Source organism: Pseudophryne corroboree, chromosome 3 (genome assembly GCF_028390025.1).
Source record: "Pseudophryne corroboree isolate aPseCor3 chromosome 3, aPseCor3.hap2, whole genome shotgun sequence".
Lineage (NCBI taxonomy): Eukaryota > Metazoa > Chordata > Amphibia > Anura > Myobatrachidae > Pseudophryne > Pseudophryne corroboree.
Genome location: NC_086446.1, coordinates 545,209,589 through 545,232,491, shown reverse-complemented (window position 1 = coordinate 545,232,491; position 22,903 = coordinate 545,209,589). Strand labels below are relative to the sequence as shown.

At 45.1% G+C, this 22,903-nt stretch overlaps 1 protein-coding gene across 1 annotated transcript; it reads left to right on the top strand.

The window, feature by feature from the left end:
* The first annotated feature begins 1,097 nt into the window (after positions 1 to 1,097).
* LOC135058008 (QRFP-like peptide receptor) lies at positions 1,098 to 3,146 on the top strand. The gene has a single exon (XM_063963671.1). It carries the CDS (start codon positions 1,490 to 1,492, stop codon positions 2,801 to 2,803), a length of 1,314 nt encoding a protein of 437 aa, XP_063819741.1. The 5' UTR covers positions 1,098 to 1,489; the 3' UTR covers positions 2,804 to 3,146.
* Positions 3,147 to 22,903: the final 19,757 nt, after the last annotated feature.

The window sequence follows — 22,903 nt, the reverse complement described above, 5'->3', positions numbered from 1 at the left end:
GGCCCACAAAGTTCTGGTTACACCCCTAATACTTGCCAATGGTTAGGGATAATAGGGGACAAAAAGAGTAGTGTTGTCGCGTGTTTAAAACACAGTGGGTGGGATAAGAACGGTCATCTAGGCAATGTTTCTCCTGACTGTGCTTTGTATCAGGAAGTCAGAGCAGATGGTCACTAGGGATGGGGTGAGTACTTGTGGCCCTCCAGCATGCTGTCATCTACTATCATACACAGAGTTGTGTTGTGCACCAGTGAATGCCCTGTTAATGTTTATTTTCGAGTCAGTGAGGTTTATCTTGCACAATCCAATGTCTTAAAGCTTCATCTGATGAGTAACTGGTTAATACACTGTGTAGCCTTTTACTCGATGCAGTTTTGCAATGAAATAAAGCTAGCACAGGCTATGAAGAGTATTATGCAATATGATAAGTCCCTCATATGTTCCTACGACAGACGCTGCGGAAACATAAAACAGATGGAAACTGTGTCGCTTCTGTTGCTCCTGTCCTTGTTTCATGAATTAATGCACACATAAATTTTGGGGGTTGAGGGGTTAAATATCCCAAGGACTGTGATTAATGGTGTATTTACGTACGTGATAGATTCTGTGCAGGTTTTGTACTTTCCCCACAGGTATGTAGCAGTGTAACAATGACACATTATTTATTATATGACCTTGCATTAATAGGAGAAACATTGGTTCTAACAAACTGTAATAATTCAAAACTGAGTCAAGGGGACCAAAACGGAGGCAGCATAGCATTTATCAAACATACACCTCCTAAAGAGATTCGTTCAATTTACCTCCTAAAGCAAATAAGTTCTACAAGAGGTCACAATATTTATGTTGCAAGAATGCATTTTTTTCAAGACATCGTTCTAAATTCAGAATTGAAAGGAAAAAATAAAAATAATTTCAGGATATTAGACTGCTGTTCAAACAGAAATGTTAAATAACAATTACTGGTGTATTCTTAGTATGCATTTATTTTATTTGTATAATCCGTCTACATGGCAACTCATTTCACTTGTAGATTTATTTGGCAATAAAAACCATATGACGCTTTCCTACTCTGTACTGGCATGTGAAAAGCAAAAGCTTGGTGCTAGGGTGACGGCTCTCGGTCGCTGTGTGCAGTAAATGTTTTGCATAAAGGGGACCTTTCTGTTACTGGTGGGTGTCGCTCAGTCACGGCTCATAAAGCAGCGTGTGGACTGGAGGCGCATCTGAAGCTTTCTGCTGGCGTGTTCAGCACCTGAGCCCTGGACAGCTCCTCAGCCCGCACAGAGTGGAGCTCAGTAAGGGCAGCTCTGCAACTGGAACATTCATTATTATTCCCATGTACTTTACAGACTGTCACTGTGAAGAGGAATTAAGGATGACCTGTATGACCAGAGGATGAATACTTGTCCATAAAGGAACGAAGTAATTATCATGATATATCTCAGAAAGACACCAAAAGAAAATCCCTGGTAATAGACTATTACGGATGAACACCATGCAGCTGCATCAGACCCTGGGGGACATTTTCTCTTGGAATGTCTCCCTGTTCGGGTACCTGTCCCCCGGTAATGATAGTGTCTGGCAGTCTACTCCTTTCTCCAGCAGCGTCCTCTACTCTGCACACGAGCCGGGAACTATTGTCTTGGTGGTCATGTATTCTGCCTCATTCCTGGCAGGTTTAGTAGGTAACATTATGGCTTTGCGAGTGCTGGGAACTCGGAGGAGGAGAAGGTGTCGCCTATCTGGGGTGTCGGGGACCAGGGATCTTCTTGTCAACTTAGCTGTATGCGACATGATGGTTATTTGCATTTGCATGCCTATCAATCTTGGCCACCAAGTGCACAACGCCTGGGTGTTTGGGGACTCTCTGTGCAGGGCAGTCCCATTTATCCAGGCGGTGTCAGTATCTGCCAGTGTCCTCACCTTGGCTGTGATCAGCCTGAACAGGTATTACAGCGTGCACAGCCCCCTACACGCCAGGACTTTCTTTACTAGCAGAAGACTAGGGATCATGATAACTTTGGTGTGGCTCATCGCCTCTGGCCTCTGTATACCTTTGCTGTTTATGAACAGGACCCAGAACTTAGTCCTTTTCCCTGGGCAATTGGCAGTTGTAGTGTGTACAGAGAGTTGGCCCAGTCTACACCTGAAACTCATATACAACTTCCTGTTGTTTTGTGCACTTTATGTTTTACCCGTTTTATTCAACTTCCTTATCTGCTTCCTCACAAGTCGCCGCCTATGGGGGGCAGGTGACACTGTGCTGGACAATAATAGCTGGGCCATGCCTGAATCTAGGCTCAAAGCCAGGAGGAAAATAGCCAAGATGGTGGTAGCACTGGTGCTCCTGTTCACTTTGTCCTGGCTGCCTCTCTATGTAGTGGATATTTGGATTGACATCAATATGTCCTATGGGGAATCTGAAGAATTCTTGGGGTACCTCCAACATGACTGGATTCTCCAGGTGAGACCTTTTGCCCAGTGGCTTGGCCTCACCAACTCAACACTAAATCCTCTATGTTATTGCTTTGTTGGCAACCTGTATAGATCAGCCAAACGCTTTAGGAATAGCTACAGAGAGAGGTTTGTTTCTATATTTAGTATGTCCCTGAACCACGCCCCGGGAGACAACGCTGTGCCTCAGTTATTGCACTACAGCGCTGCCAGGAAACATATGGAACCTCATTACAAGAGAGGCAAATGTCACACAACGTTTCGACCTCTCACCGCTAGCACAAGTGCTTCCATACCTGAAGTAGTTAAGGGGAGCCCTGGTGTGAGTATGGCTGCACCTGTCTGATGTCACAAAAAATAATTGCGTTATTGCAGCAACACAGGCACGTACTAATGTGAGGATGCGCACATTCCGCTGTGTGTATGTGCTGGCTTGTACTAATCAGGCAAACATTGATTAATATGTCGTGTGTGATATTAAACTATCCTGGATTTTATTGATTATAACGTCATCTCGCATATGTGCTAATTAAACAACTCACATAATTTCTGAGTGAAGTAACTATCAGAATGCTACTGCATAAATTAGTTGTAGGATATAAATGAGTCGCTATTAAAAAAGAAATAAATAAATGTCCACGTTTCTCTGGCACTGGCAACATGTAACAAATAAACAGGCACTATTCCAAGCAGTTTTGTGACGTAGTGGTAAGAATGATATACTTTGCATGCACCACAGGTTGTGTAACGTCGCTTGTACCGTATATCGTGGCAATTAGAAGCATATTGTATCAGGGACAGTAAAGTATTAATGTATATAACCTTTTACTTTATTAGGAGTGCTGAAGAGGAGACGGCTCATATTAATCTTACAAAGCAATGCTGTCACCAGTAGCATCACAAAGGACCACTTGAAACATCCGTGAAATAGGTTTCCCATTGAGCTAAAACTGCCACGGTCACCTTTCTCTCTATTCGTATAATACAGGTTATAATTTATACCATTAATCCGAGGTCCAGCTTTAAACAATAGTATGATAATATGAAAGACTGCTAGAGTAATGTAGAGCAATTTACAGATACGTTTGTTTGTTTGTTTTAGCAACTGTGTATATTTATATATATATATATATATATATATATATATATATATATATATATATATAAAGACAGACACACACACACACACACACACACACACATATATATTATATAAACACACACACACACACACACACACACACACACACACACACACACACACACACACACACACACGTATATAGAAAAACTAGAGAAACAGGTTCACAGAGGGTCCACTATAGTACATATGTGACTTATAGAAATAGATAATTACTTACACTGAAAAAATATAGTAAAGTCCTCTTTTTGGCTAGTAAATGAAAGTTCATGAAGTATGTTACTGCAATGTAGTGCCTAAGGTAAGAATGGTAAGATCGAAATTTTTTTCAAGCTTGTCAGGTATTGGCCAAAGAATGTACTGAGACTAGAGATTATAGCTCCCATCTTATTAATACAATGAAACCTAAAAAGGCAGTGGCTAGATGCACGCAGCACAAGGACTATTTTTTAATTAATTGTGAATCTTAATAGGATCACAGAATAACATAAAATAAAGAGTGGTGGCTTTACAATGGATGATCTGGGACTTTAGGCTGTCACATTTGCTATAGTCGTTCACCCCACAGGTAAGTGCGCTTCATTTTATAAACGTTTACAGTATGTGGACATAGCAGTTCGTTTACATAGCATACTGCATACGTATTATAAATGTAGACAAACTAGTCTCTCTACTGACATGGGTCACATTTTAGCCTCCATCTCTCCCCTTGCCATATGATTTCCACTCTCATTCCCATCAATGCATGGCCAGGAAATTGGGACATATACTTCCCCACCCTATCAATCTGCCCTGGTCATCTATGTCCCATACCCACTCCCCCACATGCAAACTCAATGTCCTAACTGTTGCAGGGGATTCAGTCTCTAGGTCGACAGTAACTAGGTTGACACGATCTAGGTCGACCACTATTGGTCGACAGTATCTAGGTCGACAGGGTCTCTAGGTCGACATGTCCTAGGTTGACAGGTCAAAAGGTCAACATTAGTTTTTTTTACAATTTTTTTTCTTTTTTTGAACCTTTCCTACTTAACGATCCACGTGGACAACGATTGGAACGGTAATCTGCCCGAAGCATGGTGCACTAATTGGGGTTCTCGGTCACTGTACTAAGAAAACGACACAAACCCCGCCATAAAAAACTCATGTCGACCTTTTGACCTGTCGACCTAGACCATATCGACCTAAAGACCCTGTCGACCTAGAGACCCTGTCGACCTAGTTACTGTTGACCTGTAGTGGTCGACCTATCCACTGTCGACCTAGTTACTATCTAACTTCCATACCACACCCCTGCTGCAGTGTCCACAGGTTTAAAGAGCCCCAAGGCTGAGTACCTTCCCACCACAACATGTTACAAAAGGAAACCAAATAGGTGGTGAGATCACAGGGTAGATAACCCAGTATAATCCGCCACTGTTCACATATAGGTTTCAAGAGATGCTTTAACATGAACTAATAGCCTTTATATAAGCCTATTTTCTATTTTAAGGTTACTGGTCCTATAGATGAGATGGCAAACTGCAGCAACTTTTGCCATACACACACACACACACACACACACACACACACACACACACACACACACACACGTGAAAAAAAGAGGCATTGGAGCATTTACAATATGTGGTCAGTAACAGCATCATCACTCACAATACTACACATGGATAAACAGTACATAACACATACATGATCACTAATAAAGTCATGTAGGCAGAGCCATCTTCCCCTCACCTCCCGGGATGGTGTTTCTTGGGAGGCGGGTAGAGCATGATGCACAGCTGCTCTGATTGTGAATTCCACACAATCAGAGCAGCCATTCAGCGTTCTTTACCTGTTCCCTAGACTGCAGCCAGACAGTGAATGGCTGTCAGCATGATAATTGATGGATGGCTGAAGGTATCCACCAGAGAGCTGACAGTCATTCACTGTATGGATACAAATGGACAGACAGCACGGGCTGCAGGAGGGGAAATTTATGATCTTTTTCCATTTATTCCCGTGAATAGGTGGATAGGGACCCCAGTACATTGCATTGCCTGGGGCCTACAATGCTATTAAGACGGCCCTGCCTATAGGCCATGAAATGCAGTCTCTAATGCTGCCAAATTACCTGTAATATGTCACACCTTCACATCATTATTTCACTGTCTGAGACCGTATAAAATTTCCATGACATGGTGTACTTTTGTGTATCATAAAACAGTACATTTATTATACCAACTTTTAAAGCTCTGCAAGTCATTATTTCAGGGGATTTCTGCTATGAATGACCAGGAAAATGTCAACTGGAATCACCATTCTCTCCAATATGTTTGCATTGTATCTCACATGACCAATACCCTACAGCATTGTTTCCCAAACTTTTTTTAATCATGGCACCCAGGAGTGTTAGAATTTTTTTTGCGGCAACCCTAGGTCAAAAGTTTCTTATTGAGAAATTCAGATAAAATATTACATTTAGTAGATTGTATTTATATTTCATCCTTAAGTCCAGTAATGTGGTGAGGGACAGGATTCACTTCTGTTTGTATACATATTTTATCATTGGAAGCCACAAGCACTGTGTGCCTACATTGACCGCAAATAGTTTGAATTGGTCCTGAACCACCAAGTCAGGGCACCCTTGCAAGTACACTGAGGCACCCCAGGGTGCCACGGCACATAGTTTGAGAACCACTGCCCTAGAGGCTTCATCAACTGATGAGTAATATTTATTGATGAATAATAGTCAAAGTAGCTAGGAAACAACACAATCCTTTTTAAAATATATTTACAACTGATGCATGCCTAGTGCCATGTCCCAAACTCATTATCGGTAGTATTCAAGGTGTAGATGTGGCCATGTGAGATGGCCAAAGCTACAGTAATTCACCATTCACTCGCCATTAGCTGGATGCTGTGACTGGGCTTCCCCTTTCCTAGACCCACACCGTCAGTGGCGTAAGTTCGCCCCAGTCGCCCGGAGACATGATAAATGTTGGTGCTCCCCTACATACTGTATACACACACACCCTTCATATGTAGCTATCCGGCATTCATGTTGAACAGTAGTAGCGTGCTCTGGTGCCTTTCCCAATAGTAATATAGATACACATACAAAGTGGACGGCACTCCAAGTCAGTCATCACAATAAAATAGACACCAGCATACCTTTATAGCACACCTGCAGTACTCCCTCACCCACCAGCGTGTCACAATGTAGATGCTTTGGCACAGTGGTGTAAAAACACACAAACACCTCTTTCACTTAAACACACACACAAACGCCACTTTCACTTAAACACACACACAAACGCCACTTTCACTTAAACACACACATGCCTCACTTACACTCACGCCTCTTACTTACACATGCCTCCTTAGCTTAAACACACACATGCCTCCTTCGCTTAAACACACACACCTCCTTTGCTTAAACACACACACTCTTCACTTTCACACACGCCTCTCACTTACACATGCTTCCTTTACTTAAACTCACACACACACGCCTCCTTCTTTTAAACTCACACACACACACATGCTTCCTTCACTTAAACACACAAACATGCCTCTTTCACTTACACACACACACACACACACACACACACACACACACACACACACATGCCTCTTTCACTTAAACACACATATGCCTCTCTCACACATACACACACGTCTCCCTTAAACGCACACACGCCTCTTTCACTTAAAAACACACACAAACAAAAACAGACACATGCTTCCTTCACTTACACACACACACACACACACACACACACACACACACACACACACACACACACACACACCTCACTTAAACATGCACACATAAAACACAGTGCTGCCAACATTTATTAAAGACCCCCCAGCACCCCTCCCCTTTCCAACTACACCCCCCCCCCCCACAGTGCAGCTTGAGGCAAGTGCTGCCACTGCCTACCTGCTGCTATCAGCCCAACGGAGGAACAGAGAGCTTCACTCGGCCAGATCATGTGGAAGGGCCTGGCAGGAGCTGCATTCTGGAGCTCCCCCTAGCTGTAGCCACAGCCAGCTCTCTGTATATACTAGGAGGCAGCTTCTGTGTCACTGACACGAAAGCTCCTCACAGCAAACGATCTTCACGGTCAGGCAGCTGGAGACAATGGAGGAGATCTGCCCCCTTTAGGTCAGGAGTCCGGCGGCAGCCGACTCCACTGCCTCCTAGAGTTCCGCCCATGCACACCGTATGCAAATCAATTTAGACAAAGGGGCTACGAGCCCTGAAACGTTTGAATTTATGTGACACTTTTTCATAAGATTTTTCATATTGGAATGCCGCTGTTTTTTGTCTATATTTTATATATATATATATATATATATATATATATATACATACACACACACACACATAAAACTCAGAAGCACTCGGAGGAGTGCAGTAGTCAAACTGTATTCATATTTTACAGCAAGAAACCAAAGTTTCTGGCTGTAACGCCCCCTTTGTTCACAAAATGTTGGTAATATGAATAAACTTTGTTGACCACTCCAAGCCTCCGAGTGCCGCTGATTTTTTTCTTGTATGCTAAATTCATACAGAGGGGCACTGGAGCAGTCATTTGGATACAGTAAAGTGTTGGGCTTTATCTGCTATATATATATCTCAATAAATAAAATATACTTACCTGATTGTCTACTGGAAAGATTGGTATTGAAAGTTTGAGGACAGATAAGTAGCATTATCACCAGAGGATCTCCCAGCAGCTTCAGAAGAGTCCAAATTAACATGGAAGGAATGCAGCCACCTCTGAACCCCAGGAGGACAAGCGTCGTAGTGGAGTACTATTATATCAGACTGTGTCACGAGGATATGGCTAACTTCCTCTAAAGTGGTTGTTACTCCCTAGCGTCAAAGTCCTGTAAGGTTCGGCCAATGGCCTAAATACTAGACCTCCCAGCAGAAAAACCTTTAGCACCAGTACAGAGAAAAAAAAACAGTTCCCCTGGCTGTCCAGCATTTAACCCAGCATTCCAGAGCCAATGCCTTGCCATTTACACCGCAAAACTAATCCACAGTAGGCAGTGAGTAAGGATTCAGTCACAGCAACACAAAAGGAGAGGAAGTGAATGATACAGATGTGTTACGGTTGGACAATTGCCCCACACAGAGCCGGATTAAGGGGGGGGGGGATCCCGGGGCCCCCCTTCCCAAAAGGGCCCCCTGCTACACCACAGATCGGATCTCTCTTCCGATCCGATCTGTGGTGTTGTGCTCACGTCCGCACTGCAGCAGCGGCCGTACAAACAGGACAGCTGAGCGACGGCTCAGCTGTCCAATAACGTATGAGTGAAGTAGGCTGCCCCAATGGCTGAGCGGCAGGCTGCTTCATTCATACATGATTGGAGAGCTGAGCCGTCGCTCTGCTGTCTGTGCGGTTGGCAGGGACGGGAGCGCAGTTCATTCACTGGATGGTATGTAAGCGACCCCCCCCGTCCTCCGTCCTCCTCCTCCTCCTCCTCCTCTCTTGAATAGGGGCCCCACTGTTTTAAGTACCCCGGGCCCCCCAGCAACTTAATCCGGCTCTGGCCCCACACCATATAAGCTCTCCACATCCAAATAGACCTCAATGCCGAAAATTCCCTTAATGTCTGGTAATGTGAATTTAAGATGGGCATGCACTATACAATTATCTGGTAGATTATCTGACAGATCTGTCTGGTTTGCAAATATGGTAATGGATGAGAGCAAATGACAATTGACTATTTGCTCCCAACCACTGGAAAATGTGCAAAACCTGTAAATCAGGCAAATTGGTTAAATTGTGGATTTAAACTATTTATATAAACAACAGTTTTGTCAGTTGTACTGGAAATCAATTATTGTTGTGCAGTATATCTTATTCTTTCAAACCATTGTTTTTCTTTTTCTCTAGCATCCATAAGGGATATTGGGGACAGATTAGTACAATGGGTATAGACGGGTCCAAAGGAGCCAGTGCACTTTAAATTTCTTCAACTGGGTGTGCTGGCTCCTCCCCTCTATGTCTCCTCCTACAGCTCAGTTTAGAAAAAAGTGCCCTCAGGAGAGGATGCACACTCTGCAAGCTCCAGAGTTTTTCTTCAATTTCTTTTCAAGTTTTATTTCTTTCGGTATGGTGTTTGGGCAACAGCATACCTGCACCGTGGGAGTTAGGGGGGATACGGTCACCGGCTTCTTGAGGTGCAGAACACTTCCCCGCTGCAGGACCACCGTCCTGAGGGGCTGTTTGTTCAGCGGGGCATGGCGTCTTGGCTGTCGCAGCCGAAGCATGCCGCACACCCCTAACGCTGCCTGAAGGTGATCATCGGTGGGGTCCCTGCTAGGGGGGGTCCCCTGGTTCACTGTGTGGCAGAAGCGCGGGTGAGGCATATGGGTCCCTCCTGTGGGGGACCCGCTGTAGCCTCTGCATGAGACTGGCTAATAAAAACGTTGTACCAAGAATTTATGTGAGGCTACAAACACTTAGGAGACATGGCCAGTATAAATATTCAAAAGTAGCTCTGGTGCCATGGCGGGGGATGGAGCTACACAAGAGTGGGCTCAGCAGCATTTTGGCACCTTCCTCTGCATAGCAGCAGCAGCCTCACAGCTCCTCCATATCAGAACCAGGATCGCTGGTACTGGGTGTAGAAGGGGAGAGCCGCTATATTTGTGCACAAGTAACATCCCTCTGAGGGATTTCTCATATTACAGTCTCACTGTTGTTTGCACAAAAAACGCTGACAGCCTCACTGGGGCTGCACAGCGCTGGGTGCACTAGGGGTCCTCTCTCCTGTGTCTCCTCTCACATGCTATAGGGCAGACTTGTGTGTGTGTGTGTGTGTGTGTGTGTGTACATATATATATATATATATATATATATATACGAAATCTCAACAGCGGCACACAGGACACGATCACAGTGTCATTTAGATGAATATTAACGTTTCAAACCTTTAATGGTTTTTCGTCAGGAACGGTAATCTGCCCGAAGCATGGTGCACTAATTGGGGTTCTCGGTCACTGTACTAAGAAAACGACACAAACCCCGCCATAAAAAACTCATGTCGACCTTTTGACCTGTCGACCCAGACCATATCGACCTAAAGACCCTGTCGACCTAGAGACCCTGTCGACCTAGTTACTGTTGACCTGTAGTGGTCGACCTATCCACTGTCGACCTAGTTACTATCTACCTTCCATACCACACCCCTGCTGCAGTGTCCACAGGTTTAAAGAGCCCCAAGGCTGAGTACCTTCCCACCACAACATGTTACAAAAGGAAACCAAATAGGTGGTGAGATCACAGGGTAGATAACCCAGTATAATCCGCCACTGTTCACATATAGGTTTCAAGAGATGCTTTAACATGAACTAATAGCCTTTATATAAGCCTATTTTCTATTTTAAGGTTACTGGTCCTATAGATGAGATGGCAAACTGCAGCAACTTTTGCCATACACACACACACACGCACACACACACACACACACACACACACACACACACACACACACACACGCACACACACACACACACACGCACACAAGGGTGAAAAAAAGAGGCATTGGAGCATTTACAATATGTGGTCAGTAACAGCATCATCACTCACAATACTAAACATGGATAAACAGTACATAACACATACATGATCACTAATAAAGTCATGTAGGCAGAGCCATCTTCCCCTCACCTCCCGGGATGGTGTTTCTTGGGAGGCGGGTAGAGCATGATGCACAGCTGCTCTGATTGTGAATTCCCACAATCAGAGGAGCCATTCAGCGTTCTTTACCTGTTCCCTAGACTGCAGCCAGACAGTGAATGGCTGTCAGCATGATAATTGATGGATGGCTGAAGGTATCCACCAGAGAGCTGACAGTCATTCACTGTATGGATACAAATGGACAGACAGCACGGGCTGCAGGAGGGGAAAATTATGATTTTTTTTCATTTATTCCCGTGAATAGGTGGATAGGGACCCCAGTACATTACATTGCCTGGGGCCTACAATGCTATTAAGACGGCCCTGCCTATAGGCCATGAAATGCAGTCTCTAATGCTGCCAAATTACCTGTAATATGTCACACCTTCACATCATTATTTCACTGTCTGAGACCGTATAAAATTTCCATGACATGGTGTACTTTTGTGTATCATAAAACAGTACATTTATTATACCAACTTTTAAAGCTCTGCAAGTCATTATTTCAGGGGATTTCTGCTATGAATGACCAGGAAAATGTCAACTGGAATCACCATTCTCTCCAATATGTTTGCATTGTATCTCACATGACCAATACCCTACAGCAGTGGTTCCCAAACTTTTTTTAATCATGGCACCCAGGAGTGTTAGAATTTTTTTGCGGCAACCCTAGGTCAAAAGTTTCTTATTGAGAAATTCAGATAAAATATTACATTTAGTAGATTGTATTTATATTTCATCCTTAGGTTCAGTTATGTGGTGAGGGACATGATTCACTTCTGTTTGTATACATATTTTATCATTGGAAGCCACAAGCACTGGTTTGCCTACATTGACCGCAAATAATTTGAATTGGTCCTGAACCACCAAGTCAGGGCACCCTTGCAAGTACACTGAGGCACCCCAGGGTGCCACGGCACACAGTTTGAGAACCACTGCCCTAGAGGCTTCATCAACTGCTGAGTAATATTTATTGATGATTAATAGTCAAAGTAGCTAGGAAACAACACAATCTTTTTTAAAATATATTTACAACTGATGCATGCCTAGTGCCATGTCCCAAACTCATTATCGGTAGTATTCAAGGTGTAGATGAGGCCATGTGAGATGGCCAAAGCTACAGTAATTCACCATTCACTCGCCATTAGCTGGATGCTGTGACTGGGCTTCCCCTTTCCTAGACCCACACCGTCAGTGGCGTAAGTTCGCCACAGTTGCCCGGAGACATGATAAATGTTGATGCCCCCCCTACATACTGTATACACACACACCCTTCATATGTAGCTATCCGGCATTCATGTTGAACAGTAGTAGCGTGCTCAGGTGCCTTTCCCAATAGTAATATAGATACACATACAAAGTGGACGGCACTCCAAGTCAGTCATCACAATAAAATAGACACCAGCATACCTTTATAGCACACCTACAGTACTCCCTCACCCACCAGCGTGTCACAATGTAGATGCTTTGGCACAGTGGTGTGCCGATATACAGTATATATATATAAAAAACACACAAACACCTCTTTCACTTAAACACACACACAAACGCCACTTTCACTTAAACACACACACAAACGCCCCTTTCACTTAAACACACACACGCCTCACTTACACTCACGCCTCTAACTTACACACGCCTCCTTAGCTTAAACAAACACACATGCCTCCTTCGCTTAAACACACACACCTCCTTTGCTTAAACACACACACTCCTCACTTACACACACGCCTCTCACTTACACATGCTTCCTTTACTTAAACTCACACACACACGCCTCCTTCTTTTAAACTCACACACACACATGCTTCCTTCACTTAAACACACAAACATGCCTCTTTCACTTACACACACACACACACACACACACACACACACATACACACACACACAAATGCCTCTTTCACTTAAACACACATATGCCTTTCTCACACATACACACACGTCTCCCTTAAACGCACACACGCCTCTTTCACTTGAAAACACACACAAACAAAAACAAACACATGCTTCCTTCACTTACACACACATACACACACACACACACACACACACACACACACACACACACACACACCTCACTTAAACATGCATACATAAAACACAGTGCTGCCAACATTTATTAAAGACCCCCCAGCACCCCTCCCCTTTACAACTACACACACCTCCACAGTGCAGCTTGAGGCAAGTGCTGCCACTGCCTACCTGCTGCTATCAGCCCAACGGAGGAACAGAGAGCTTCACTCGGCCAGATCATGTGGAAGGGCCTGGCAGGAGCTGCGTTCTGGAGCTCCCCCTAGCTGTAGCCACAGCCAGCTCTCTGTATATACTAGGAGGCAGCTTCCGTGTCACTGACACGAAAGGTCCTCGCAGCAAACGATCTTCACGGCCAGGCAGCTGGAGACAATGGAGGAGATCTGCCCCCTTTAGGTCAGGAGTCCGGCGGCAGCCGACTCCACTGCCTCCTAGAGTTCCGCCCATGCACACCGTAAGCGAAACAATTTAGACAAAGGGGCTACGAGCCCAGAAACGTTGGAATTTATGTGACACTTTTTCATAAGATTTTTCATATTGGAATGCCGCTGTTTTTTGTCTATATTTTATATATATATATATATATATATATACACATACACGCACAGAGATGGAACTACCGCCAGTGCAACCAGTGCGTTGCACTGGGGCCCGCCTCAGTCCATGGGCCCAAAGCATGTAATGAGTCAAACTGACTCATTACATGCCGCTGTGTGCTGCGGGCAACCGCTGCCCGCAGCACACAGCCGCCCGGACAGGAGAGGAGCAGCGGTACGGGGGAGAAGAAGGAGGAGGGCGGTGGAGGAGGGAGCCGCAGCAGCGCTTTGTTACTGGTGGAGGCGCTGCTGCTGGCCCTCTGCTTCACTATAGGCTGTCTTCCGAGAACAGCCTATAGTGAAGCAGAGGGGCAGCAGCGCCTCCACCAATAACACAGTGCTGCTGCGGCTCCCTCCTCCACCTCCCTCCTCCACCTTCTCTCCTGCCCGGGAATCGTGAGCGACCAGAAGCTGCACCGAGGAGCCTGAGCCAGCGGAGAGGGTAAGTATAATTCTTTCTTTCTTTCTTTCTTTCTTTCTTTCTTTCTTTCTTTCTTTCTTTCTTTCTTTCTTTCTTTCTTTCTTTCTTTCTTTCTTATCTCTCTTTCTTTCTACAAAAAGGGGGACTGTCTGCCACAATGTGTAAAAAGGGGGAATCTGCTTGCCGCAATGTGTAAAAAGGGGGAATCTGCCGCAATGTGTAAAAAGGGGGAATCTGCTTGGCACAATGTGTAAAAAGGGGGAATCTGCTTGCCGCAATGTGTAAAAAGGGGGAATCTGCCTGCCGTAATGTGTAAAAAGGGGGAATCTGCCTGCCGCAATGTGTAAAAAAAGGGAATCTGCTTGCCACAATGTGTAAAAAGGGGGAATCTGCTTGCCACAATGTGTAAAAAGGGGGAATCTGCTTGCCGCAATGTGTAAAAAGGGGGAATCTGCCTGACGCAATGTGTAAAAAGGGGGAATCTGCTTGCCGCAATGTGTAAAAAGGGGGAATCTGCTTGCCGCAATGTGTAAAAAGGGGGAATCTGCCTGCCGTAATGTGTAACAAGGGCACGCTGTCTGCCGTAATGTGTAACAAGGGTACGCTGTCTGCCATAATGTGTAAAATGGGGGCGCTGTCTGCCGTTATGTGTAAAAAGGGCACGTTGTCTGTCGCTATGTGTAACAAGGGCACGCTGTCTGCAGCTATGTGTAAAAAGTGTACGCTGTCTGCCGCTATGTTTAACAAGGGCACGCTGTCTGCCGTTATGTGTAAAAAGTGTACGCTGTCTGCTGCTATGTGTAACAAGGGCACTCTGTCTGCCGTTATGTGTAAAAAGGGTACGCAGTCTGCCGCTATGTGTAACAAGGGCACGCTGTCTGCCGTTATGTGTAAAAATGGCACGCTGTCTGCCGTTATGTGTAAAAAGTGCACGCTGTCTGCCGCTATGTGTAAAAAGGGCACGCTGTCTGCCGTTATGTGTAAAAAGGGGAACGCTGTCTGCCGTAATGTGTAAAAAGGGGACGCTGTCTGCCGTAATGTGTAAAAAGAGGAATCTGTCCGCCGTAAGGTGTAAGAGAGTCTCTACCTGGTGTAGTGGTGCTACTGTGCGGCGTAATTTAAATAATGGAGACTACTGTGCACCGTTTTATGAATTGGTATTATTTTGTGGCCACACCCCTTCCCCACGAAGCCACGCCACTATGTATTTTTGCGCGCGCCTACGGCGCGCACTGCCCCTGTTTTGCATGCAGGGGCGGGGCTCCGATGCCGTTTCTTGCACACAGTGCTAAAATGTCTAGTTACGGCACTGTTCCTAGGTATCCATTTCTCTGGCCCTGAGCAGGTCCCCCTCACCAGATCCTCTCCAGGGGTGAGGGGGTTGACTTGGATGGGATGGGGGGCCCAAAGCATTTTGTCGCACCTGGGCCCACCGCTCGCTAGTTTCGCCACTGTACACGCACACACATAAAACTCAGAAGCACTCGGAGGAGTGAAGTAGTCAAACTGTATTCATATTTTACAGCAAGAAACCAACGTTTCTGGCTGTAACGCCCCCTTTGTTCACAAAATGTTGGTAATATGAATAAACTTTATTGACCACTCCAAGCCTCCGAGTGCCGCTGATTTTTTTCTTGTATGCTAAATTCATACAGAGGGGCACTGGAGCAGTCATTTGGATACAGTAAAGTGTTGGGCTTTATCTGTTATATATATCTCAATAAATAAAATATACTTACCTGATTGTCTACTGGAAAGATTGGTATTGAAAGTTTGAAGACAGATAAGTAGCATTATCACCAGAGGATCTCCCAGCAGCTTCAGAAGAGTCCCAATTAACATGGAAGGAATGCAGCCCTCTGAACCCCAGGAGGACAAGCGTCGTAGTGGAGTACTATTATATCAGACTGTGTCACGAGGATATGGCTAACTTCCTCTAAAGTGGTTGTTACTCCCTAGCGTCAAAGTCCTGTAAGGTTCGGCCAATGGCCTAAATACTAGACCTCCCAGCAAAAAAACCTTTAGCACCAGTACAGAGAAAAAAAAACAGTTCCCCTGGCTGTCCAGCATTTAACCCAGCATTCCAGAGCCAATGCCTTGCCATCTACACCGCAAAACTAATCCACAGTAGGCAGTGAGTAAGGATTCAGTCACAGCAACACAAAAGGAGAGGAAGTGAATGATACAGATGTGTTACGGTTGGACAATTGCCCCACACAGAGCCGGATTAGGGGGGGGGGGGGGGTCCCGGGGATACGTACCCCCGGGCCCCCCTTCCCAAAAGGGCCCCCTGCCACACCACAGATCGGATCTCTCTTCCGATCCGATCTGTGGTGTTGTGCTCCCATCCGCACTGCAGCGGCGGCCGTACAAACAGGACAGCTGAGCGACGGCTCAGCTGTCGAATAACGTATGAGCGAAGTAGGCTGCCCCTATGGCTGAGCGGCAGGCTGCTTCATTCATACATGATTGGAGAGCTGAGCAGTCGCTCTGCTGTCTGTGCGGTTGGCGGGGACGGGAGCGCAGTTCGTTCACTGGATGGTATGTGAGCGACCCCCCCCCGTCCTCCGTCCTCCTCCTCCTCCTCCTCCTCCTCTCTTGAATAGGGGCCCCACTGTTTTAAGTACCCCCAGCAACTTAATCCGGCTCTGGCCCCACACCATATAAGCTCTCCACATCCAAACAATAGATCTCAATGCCGAAAATTCCCTTAATGTCTGGTAATGTGAATTTAAGATGGGCATGCACTATACAATTATCTGGTAGATTATCTGACAGATCTGTCTGGTTTGCAAATCTGGTAATGGATGAGAGCAAATGACAATTGACTATTTGCTCCCAACCACTGGAAAATGTGCAAAACCTGTAAATCAGGCAAATTGGTTAAATTGTGGATTTAAACTATTTATATAAACAACAGTTTTGTCAGTTGTACTGGAAATCAATTATTGTTGTGCAGTATATCTTATTCTTTCAAACCATTGTTTTTCTTTTTCTCTAGCATCCATAAGGGATATTGGGGACAGATTAGTACAATGGGTATAGACGGGTCCAAAGGAGCCAGTGCACTTTAAATTTCTTCAACTGGGTGTGCTGGCTCCTCCCCTCTATGTCTCCTCCTACAGCTCAGTTTAGAAAAAAGTGCCCTCAGGAGAGGATGCACACTCTGCAAGCTCCAGAGTTTTTCTTCAATTTCTTTTCAAGTTTTATTTCTTTCGGTATGGTGTTTGGGCAACAGCATACCTGCACCGTGGGAGTTAGGGGGGATACGGTCACCGGCTTCTTGAGGTGCAGAACACTTCCCCGCTGCAGGACCACCGTCCTGAGGGGCTGTTTGTTCAGCGGGGCATGGCGTCTTGGCTGTCGCAGCCGAAGCATGCCGCACACCCCTAACGCTGCCTGAAGGTAATCATCGGTGGGGTCCCTGCTAGGGGGGGTCCCCTGGTTCACTGTGTGGCAGAAGCGCGGGTGAGGCGTATGGGTCCCTCCTGTGGGGAACCGCTGTAGCCTCTGCATGAGACTGGCTAATAAAAACGTTGTACCAAGCATTTATGTGAGGCTACAAACACTTAGGAGACATGGCCAGTATAAATATTCAAAAGTAGCTCTGGTGCCATGGCGGGGGATGGAGCTACACAAGAGTGGGCTCAGCGGCATTTTGGCACCTTCCTCTGCATAGCAGCAGCAGCCTCACAGCTCCTCCATATCAGAACCTGGATCGCTGGTACTGGGTGCAGAAGGGGAGAGCCGCTATATTTGTGCACACGTAACATCCCTCTGAGGGATTTCTCATATTACAGTCTCACTGTTGTTTGCACAAAAAACGCTGACAGCCTCACTGGGGCTGCACAGCGCTGGGTGCACTAGGGGTCCTCTCTCCTGTGTCTCCTCTCACATGCTATAGGGCAGACTTGTGTGTGTGTGTGTGTGTGTGTGTGTGTGTGTATATATATATATATATATATATATATATACATACATATATATATATATATACGAAATCTCAACAGCGGCACACAGGACATGATCACAGCGTCATTTAGATGAATATCAACGTTTCAAACCTTTAATGGTTTTTCGTCAGGATACATGTATCCTGACGAAAAACCATTAAAGGTTTGAAACGTTGATATTCATCTAAATGACGCTGTGATCGTGTCCTGTGTGCCGCTGTTGAGATTTCGTATTTACTGCTGCCATGCAGTTATGAGGGCACCGGACCAAGCTGTTTGACTTTCTATGGGAGTGCCGATTCTTTGTGCTGCTATATATATACAGTGGGGATTGAAAGTTTGGGCACCCCAGGCAAAAATTCCTTTTAATGTGCAAAAAGAAGCCAAGGAAAGATGGAAAAATCTCCAAAAGACATCAAATTACAGATTAGACATTCTTATAACATGTCAAAAAAAGTTTGATTTTATTTCCATCATTTACACTTTCAAAAGAACAGAAAACAAAAAATGGCGTCTGCAAAAGTTTGGGCACCCTGCAGAGTTAATACCTTGTACTGCCCCCTTTGGCAAGTATCACAGCTTGTAAACGCTTTTTGTAGCCAGCTAAGAGTCTTTCAATTCTTGTTTGAGATATCCTCGTCCATTCTTCCTTACAAAAGTCTTCCATTTCTTTGAGATTCCTGGGCTGTCTGTGATGCACTGCTCTTTTAAGGTTTATCCATAGATTTTCAATTATGTTGAGGTCAGGAGATTGTGAAGGCCATGGCAAAATCTTCAGTTTACGCCTCTTGATGTAATCCACAGTGGATTTTGAGGTGTGTTTAGGATCATTATCCATTTGTAGAAGCCAGCCTCTCTTTAACTTCAGCTTTTTCACAGATGGCATCAAGTTAGCGTCCAAAATTTGCTGGAATCTAATTGAATCCATTTTTCCTTCTACTCGTGAAATGTTCCCTGTGCCACTGGCTGCAATACAACCCCAAAGCATGATTGATCCACCCCCATGCTTAACAGTTGAACAGAGGTTCTTTTCATTAAATTCTGTGCCCTTCCTTCTCCAAACGTACCTTTGCTCATTGCGGCCAAAAAGTTCTATTTTAACCTCATCGGTCCACAGAACTTTATTCCAAAATGCATCAGGCTTGTCTATATGTTTATTTGCAAACTTCAAATGCTGATTTTTGTGGTGAGGACGTAGAAGAGGTTTTCTTCTGATGACTCTTCCATGAAGACCATATTTGTACAAGTATCTCTTTATAGTGGAATAATGTACCACAACTCCAGTGTCTGCCAGATCTTCCTGGAGGGATCGTGCAGTCAAACGTGGATTTTGACTTGTTTTTCTCATAATCCTGCGAGCTGTTCTGTCTGATATTTTTTCTTGGTCTTCCAGATCTTGCTTTAACTTCCACTGTTCCTGATGACTGCCATTTCTTAATTACATTCTGAACAGAGGATATGGGCATCTGATAACGCTTTGCTATCTTCTTATAGCCTTCTCCTGCTTTGTGAGCGTCAACTATTCTCAGTTTCAGTGTTCTATACAACTGCTTAGAGGAACCCATGGTGCTGATTGTTGGAGCAAGGTCAGATGAGTCTGGGCTTTTAAAACCTTTGAGACTGACATCACCTGGTCTTTCCAGACGATGATTGAGAACAATCCATGACACTGCCAGGTCTCAGCTGTCCAAAGGGGGCAGTACAAGGTATTAACTCTGCAGGGTGCCCAAACTTTTGCAGACGCCATTTTTTGTTTTCTGTTCTTTTGAAAGTGTAAATGATGGAAATAAAATCAAACTTTTTTTGACATGTTATAAGAATGTCTAATCTGTAATTTGATGCCTTTTGGAGATTTTTCCATCTTTCCTTGGCTTCTTTTTGCACATTAAAATGAATTTTTGCCTGGGGTGCCCAAACTTTCAATCCCCACTGTATATATATATATATTTATTTATTTATTTTATAAGACTGTTTTGTGAGTGTATTCTTACTGTTTTCTGCTTCAGTATGGTTAAAAAGAAGTTATGCAGTGTTTGTAATGCTAGATTCTCACCTAGTTCGTCTTGACTCCATATCATGTGAGCAGTGTAGTCAGCCATCTCTGAATGCTGATAACAATGTGGGGAAGAGTCCAGAGCCCTCCTGGTTGGGGGCTATCAAAAGTATAATGTCTGATATGTCATCTCAGCTCACTGCAAATGCAAATAAGACTTAGGAACTGAAACAAGCAGTGGCAAGTCTAACTGCTAAACATCCCCCTCTGTCTACTACAGGTGTACAAAAACGTGCTCTACCTGCACTCCTATCAGATACTGATGATGATATACAGGATGATGGAGATGATGTGGACCCCATATGTGGGGATTCCACCCCTACCCAGGGTATTGAACCCCTAATATTGGCTATTAGGGATGTGTTAAAGCTCCCCCTGGAGGATGCTACTACTCAGCAGTGATTTTTCCTCCAACAAGACAAACTGACAGTCACATTTCCTGATTCCAAGGAATTGGATGACTTATTTAAAATAGCCTGGAAGAATCCAGATTAGAAATATCAGGTGTCAAAACAGTTTTTGCATACATTCCCCTTTGCCCCTGAAGGCAGGAAATTCTGGGAAGAGTCTCCAGCAATGGACGTCTCAGTCTCTCGCCATTAAAAAAAGGCGGTACTCCCTGCTCTGGGCTCCTTTACGGTAAAGGACTCGGCAGATAGGAAAATTCAGACCACTCTGAAATCTATTTACATTGCTGCAGGTATTGCTCAAAGGCCGGTCATTGAAGGTTGCTGGATGACACATGCAATTCATTCCTGGGATAATCAAATTAAGGAAGGTCTTTCGTGTGATATGACCTTAGTTAATACTGTTACTTTCCTGAATCCAATTCAGGACACGGCAAGAGTCCTTTGTGACTCCCTTAAAGAGATTGGCAAAATTAATGCTAGAACCACGGCTATGGCTGTGTCTGCGCGCAGAGCTATATGGTTGCGTCAGTGGATTGCTGATGCTGACTCCAAACGTAATGTGGAATCTCTTCCCTTCACAGGTGAATGGCTCTTTGGAGGTGAATTGGACGCATGGATTTCCTAAGCTACTGCTGGGAAATCCACGTTTCTTCCTTTGGGGGGCTCTGCATGCTAGACGTACCTACCCGGGACTGTCTACTCAGTCCTTTTGGTCCTCCAGATTTCAATCTAGGGCCAGAGGAGCCTCCAACGCAGCTAGAGGCTCCCGAGGTAAACCTAAGAAACCAGCCGTTGCCGGATCTCAGGTCCAGAACACCAGTTCTGTTTCCGCAAAGACTTCAGCATGACGGTGCCCACCCACCCGAGGGAATCTCGTGGTGGGAGCTCGGTGACGTCACTACAGCCACATCTGGGACGGTTCCCGCCAAGATGCTTGGGTAAGGGACCTTATCTATCAGGGTTACAAGCTGGAGTTCAACGGTACTCCTCCTCAATGATTTTTCAAATCCAGCTTACCAGCTTTAGAAAATTTGCATGGTACGCTACTGCTGGCCATAAACAAGTTGGTCTAGTCCCAGGTCATTGTTCCAGTACCCCTTCTACAACAAGGACAAGGTTACTACTCCAGTCTGTTTGCAGTACCAAAACCAGACGGGTCTGTGAGACCCATTCTGTATCTAAAGTCCTTGAATCCTTACCTGAAGGTTTTCAAATTTAAGATTGAAATTTTTGAGAGCGGTGATCGCAGGCCTAGAACAACAGGAATTCCTAGTGTTCCTGGATATCAAGAACATGTACCTACATATCTTAATCTGGACTCCTCATCAGGCCTATCTGAGGTGTGCCCTGCTGAATGATCACTACCAGTTTCAGGCATTGCCCTTTGGCCTGTCTACAGCTCTGAGGGTGTTCATGAAGGTGATGGCGGAAAATATGTTTCAACTCAGGGTCCAGGGGGCCAATATAATTCCATACCTGGACGATCTCTTGATAAAGGCGAGCTCCAGGGAGCTTCTATTGCTTCATATAGATCGCACTATCCAACTTCTGTCACACCACGGGTGGATCCTCAATCTGCAGAAGTCCCACCTGGAACCGTCTCAACGGCTCCTGTTTCTGGGGATGCTACTGGACACTGTAGCTCAGAAAGTGTTCATCCCAGAGGAAAAAGTAAGAAAACTTCAAGAAATGGTTTGCATGATGCTCAGATCTGCTTGAGTCTCCATTCATCTTTGCATACAATTGTTGGGAAAGATGGTGGCCTCGTACGAGGCCCTTCAATTCGGAAAAGGTTTCATACCAGACCATTCCAATTGGTCATCCTAAACAAGTGGTCCGGTTCCCATCGTCAGATGCACCGGATTCGGCTGTCACCCCAGGCCAGTATCTCTCTCCTGTGGTGGTTACAGTCTTCCAACCTCCTGGAAGGTCGACGCTTTGGGATTCAGGATTGGATCCTCCTCACAACGGATGCAAGTCTGAGAGAATGGGGAGCTATCACCCATGGGGCGCAGTTCCAGGGCAGGTGGTCTGCCCAAGAGGCCCTACTTCCAATCAACATTGTGGAACTTCGGGCTATCTACAATGCTCTGATTCAGGCATCCCCTCTACTCTGGGATCAGGTGATCCAGGTGCAGTCAGAAAACGCTACTGCG